The 2,840-nt window shown below is 44.8% G+C and overlaps 1 protein-coding gene across 1 annotated transcript; it reads left to right on the forward strand.

Annotated features, from left to right (window-relative positions):
- Window positions 1-937: 937 nt before the first annotated feature.
- LOC104452666 (allene oxide synthase 3) lies at window positions 938-2,623 on the forward strand. The gene has a single exon (XM_010067131.3). It carries the CDS (start codon window positions 1,036-1,038, stop codon window positions 2,473-2,475), a length of 1,440 nt encoding a protein of 479 aa, XP_010065433.2. The 5' UTR covers window positions 938-1,035; the 3' UTR covers window positions 2,476-2,623.
- Window positions 2,624-2,840: the final 217 nt, after the last annotated feature.

The following is a 2,840-nucleotide window of genomic DNA, read 5'->3' on the forward strand; positions in this document are numbered from 1 at the left end:
TTTTCAAAAAAATCGAACCGAACCAAACCGTTGATACCCCTAGTGGCTATGATGAAGCATTTGACCGTATACAACCTATCAATTGTTGCCAAAACTTATTTTAGAAATTTCCATGCATCCCTCTTGTTCTTGCTTAGTACCCTTGCATCTAAAGCAGTTATAATCAAGAAGCAAACTTCTATCTATTCACGATCGGATAGTAGACGTTATCCTACTCATTTTATATTATTTAGACATTTAGAAGTTTTTTTTTTATTACAATTACGATTAGATTTATTGATATTCATGTTATTATGCTTTTTTTCTTTTTCTGTATCCGTTTACTTAGGGTGGCTATGATGAAACATTTGACCATTTACCAACCTCTCAATTGTCCATTGCTTGATGCTCGAAAAATAATAATGATAATAATGTCCATAGCCAAAGCTCTTTGTAGAAATTTCCAAATATCATTCTTATTCCAGTTTGGTCCCCTCAAGTCTAAAGCGGCTGTAATCGAGAAGCAAACTTCTGTCTATTTGCGATCGGGTATTAGACATTATCCTATTCTTACTCTTTCTATTTTTGCACTTCTGTCTATTTGCGATCGGGTATTAGACATTATCCTGTTCTTAATCTTTCTATTTTTGTACTTGCATGCGGTGAACTCCCGACGTGCTAATTGAAACGGAAATAGGTAAGAACTACGTTTACTGAAGTGTTCTCTGCCTAGGCTCCATGATGATGATACGTCTCTTTGAATTAACCCTTAAAAGAACCGGTCAGGATTAAGCTGTACTTCAAGAATGTAACGGCGAGCGTGTGGAATGAAAAGCAAGCGTGTCAAACTTGTCGCGTCTTAATTAAAAGATGGCTCAGGAATGGCGTTGACAATCTCCATGGACACGTTCAAAGGCTAGTCTATATATATACCCCACGGTTTCATGTGATAATGCATCGACAAGCTTGATATATCGTGCTGATTTCAGTTGTTCTACTATATTGTTCCTTGAAACCCAACACTTCAACAAATCCCTCTTCATTTTTGAGCCAACGATGTCTTCGCCTTCTTCATCTAATCTTCCTCTGAAAGCAATCCCCGGAGATTATGGCTTGCCATTCTTCGGCGCGATAAAAGACCGGCTTGACTACTTCTACCATGAGGGTACAGACGAATTCTTCCGGACCCGGATGCAGAAGTACCAGTCGACGGTCTTCCGGTCCAACATGGTTCCCGGCCCTTTCATGGCCCGGAACCCTAAGGTCGTCGTGCTCCTCGATGCCATCAGCTTCCCGATCCTCTTTGACACGTCTAAGGTCGAAAAGAAGGATGTGTTTGTCACGACCTACATGCCTTCGATCAACTTCACGGGCGGATACCGTGTGTGCGCCTACCTTGACCCCTCTGAACCCAAACACGCCATCTTCAAAGGCTTATTCCTGTCGACCCTTGCGACCCGACACAATAAGTTCATTCCACTCTATAGGAGTTCCCTATCACAGCTCTTCATTGAACTAGAAGATGAGTTCTCTAGCAAAGGCAAAGTATACTTCAATGACTATTGCAACAAAATGTCCTTCAGCTTCTTGGCTAACCTATTTTGCGACCGCAACCCATCTAGCACAATCCTCGCGACCGACAAAGTGACCAAATTCTTCGACTCATGGTTGTTTTTCCAACTTGCACCGTTGATGACCCTAGGGTTACCAAAGATACTTAACTTTTTGGAAGACATAGTCCTACACACATTCCCATTGCCTTCACTGTTGCTCAAATGCGATTACAAGAAATTCTACGAGGTGTTCAATGAGTACGCAAAATCGATATTGGATGAAGCCGAGAGCTTGGGAATCAAAAGAGAGGAAGCATGCCACAACCTTGTTTTCCTCGTGTGCTTCAATTCCTATGGGGGCATGAAAACCACCTTGCCAGCTTTGATCAAGTGGGTTGGACTCGCTGGAGAAGAATTGCAACGAAGGCTCACGGAGGAAATCCGAACCGTTGTTAGATCGGAAGGCAGGGTCACAATGGCCGCATTGGAGAAGATGAGCTTGACCAAATCGGTTGCCTGGGAAGCACTGAGAATCGAGCCTCCGGTCGCGTTCCAGTGTGGCCACGCCAAGGAGGATTTGGTGATCCACAACCACGATGCGGCCTTCGAGATCAAGAAGGGCGAGATGATATTTGGATATCAGCCGTTTGCAACTAAGGATCCAAGGATATTCGAAAGGCCAGAGGAGTTCGTGGGCGACAGGTTCGTCGGGGAAGAAGGTGAGAAGCTGTTGAAGTACGTGTACTGGTCGAACGGGCGCGAGATCGATGATCCGACCGTGGGGAACAAGCAGTGCCCTGCAAAGAATCTGGTGGTGCTCTTGTGCAGGGTCATGCTCGTGGAGTTCTTCCTCCGCTACGACACATTCACAATCGAGGCTGGGACGTTGCCAATCGGGTCGACGGCGACGTTCACGTCAATGTTGAAGGCCACGAGTAGCTGAGTCTCAACCATTTCCGGTTCTATCTTAGTTTTCGTGAAGTCATCTGCTAGGAGCCGGTCGTGGTTTAATTAGTTCGATTGGTTTGTTTGTGGAAGAAATTCCGGTGATTGTTTTATTCCCTTTACTCAATAAAATGTTGTGCGTAAAGATATCCAATTTGTATCATTAGGTGACCTAGGGGTGAGCATGTGCAGGTTGGTGCAGGCCACCCCTAACCCTAGGACCAACCCGTATAGTATCGGTCCTCAATTTTTAGGACCGAGGACCAACCCTATTGAGCTTGAGATCAAGGACTGGACCGACCCAGTGGGTTCAGTGCGGTTCCAGGGTCAACCCGGGATCGATCGATAATTTTTTTCGTCTTA

This window comes from Eucalyptus grandis, chromosome 7 (genome assembly GCF_016545825.1).
Source record: "Eucalyptus grandis isolate ANBG69807.140 chromosome 7, ASM1654582v1, whole genome shotgun sequence".
Classification (NCBI taxonomy): Eukaryota; Viridiplantae; Streptophyta; class Magnoliopsida; order Myrtales; family Myrtaceae; genus Eucalyptus; species Eucalyptus grandis.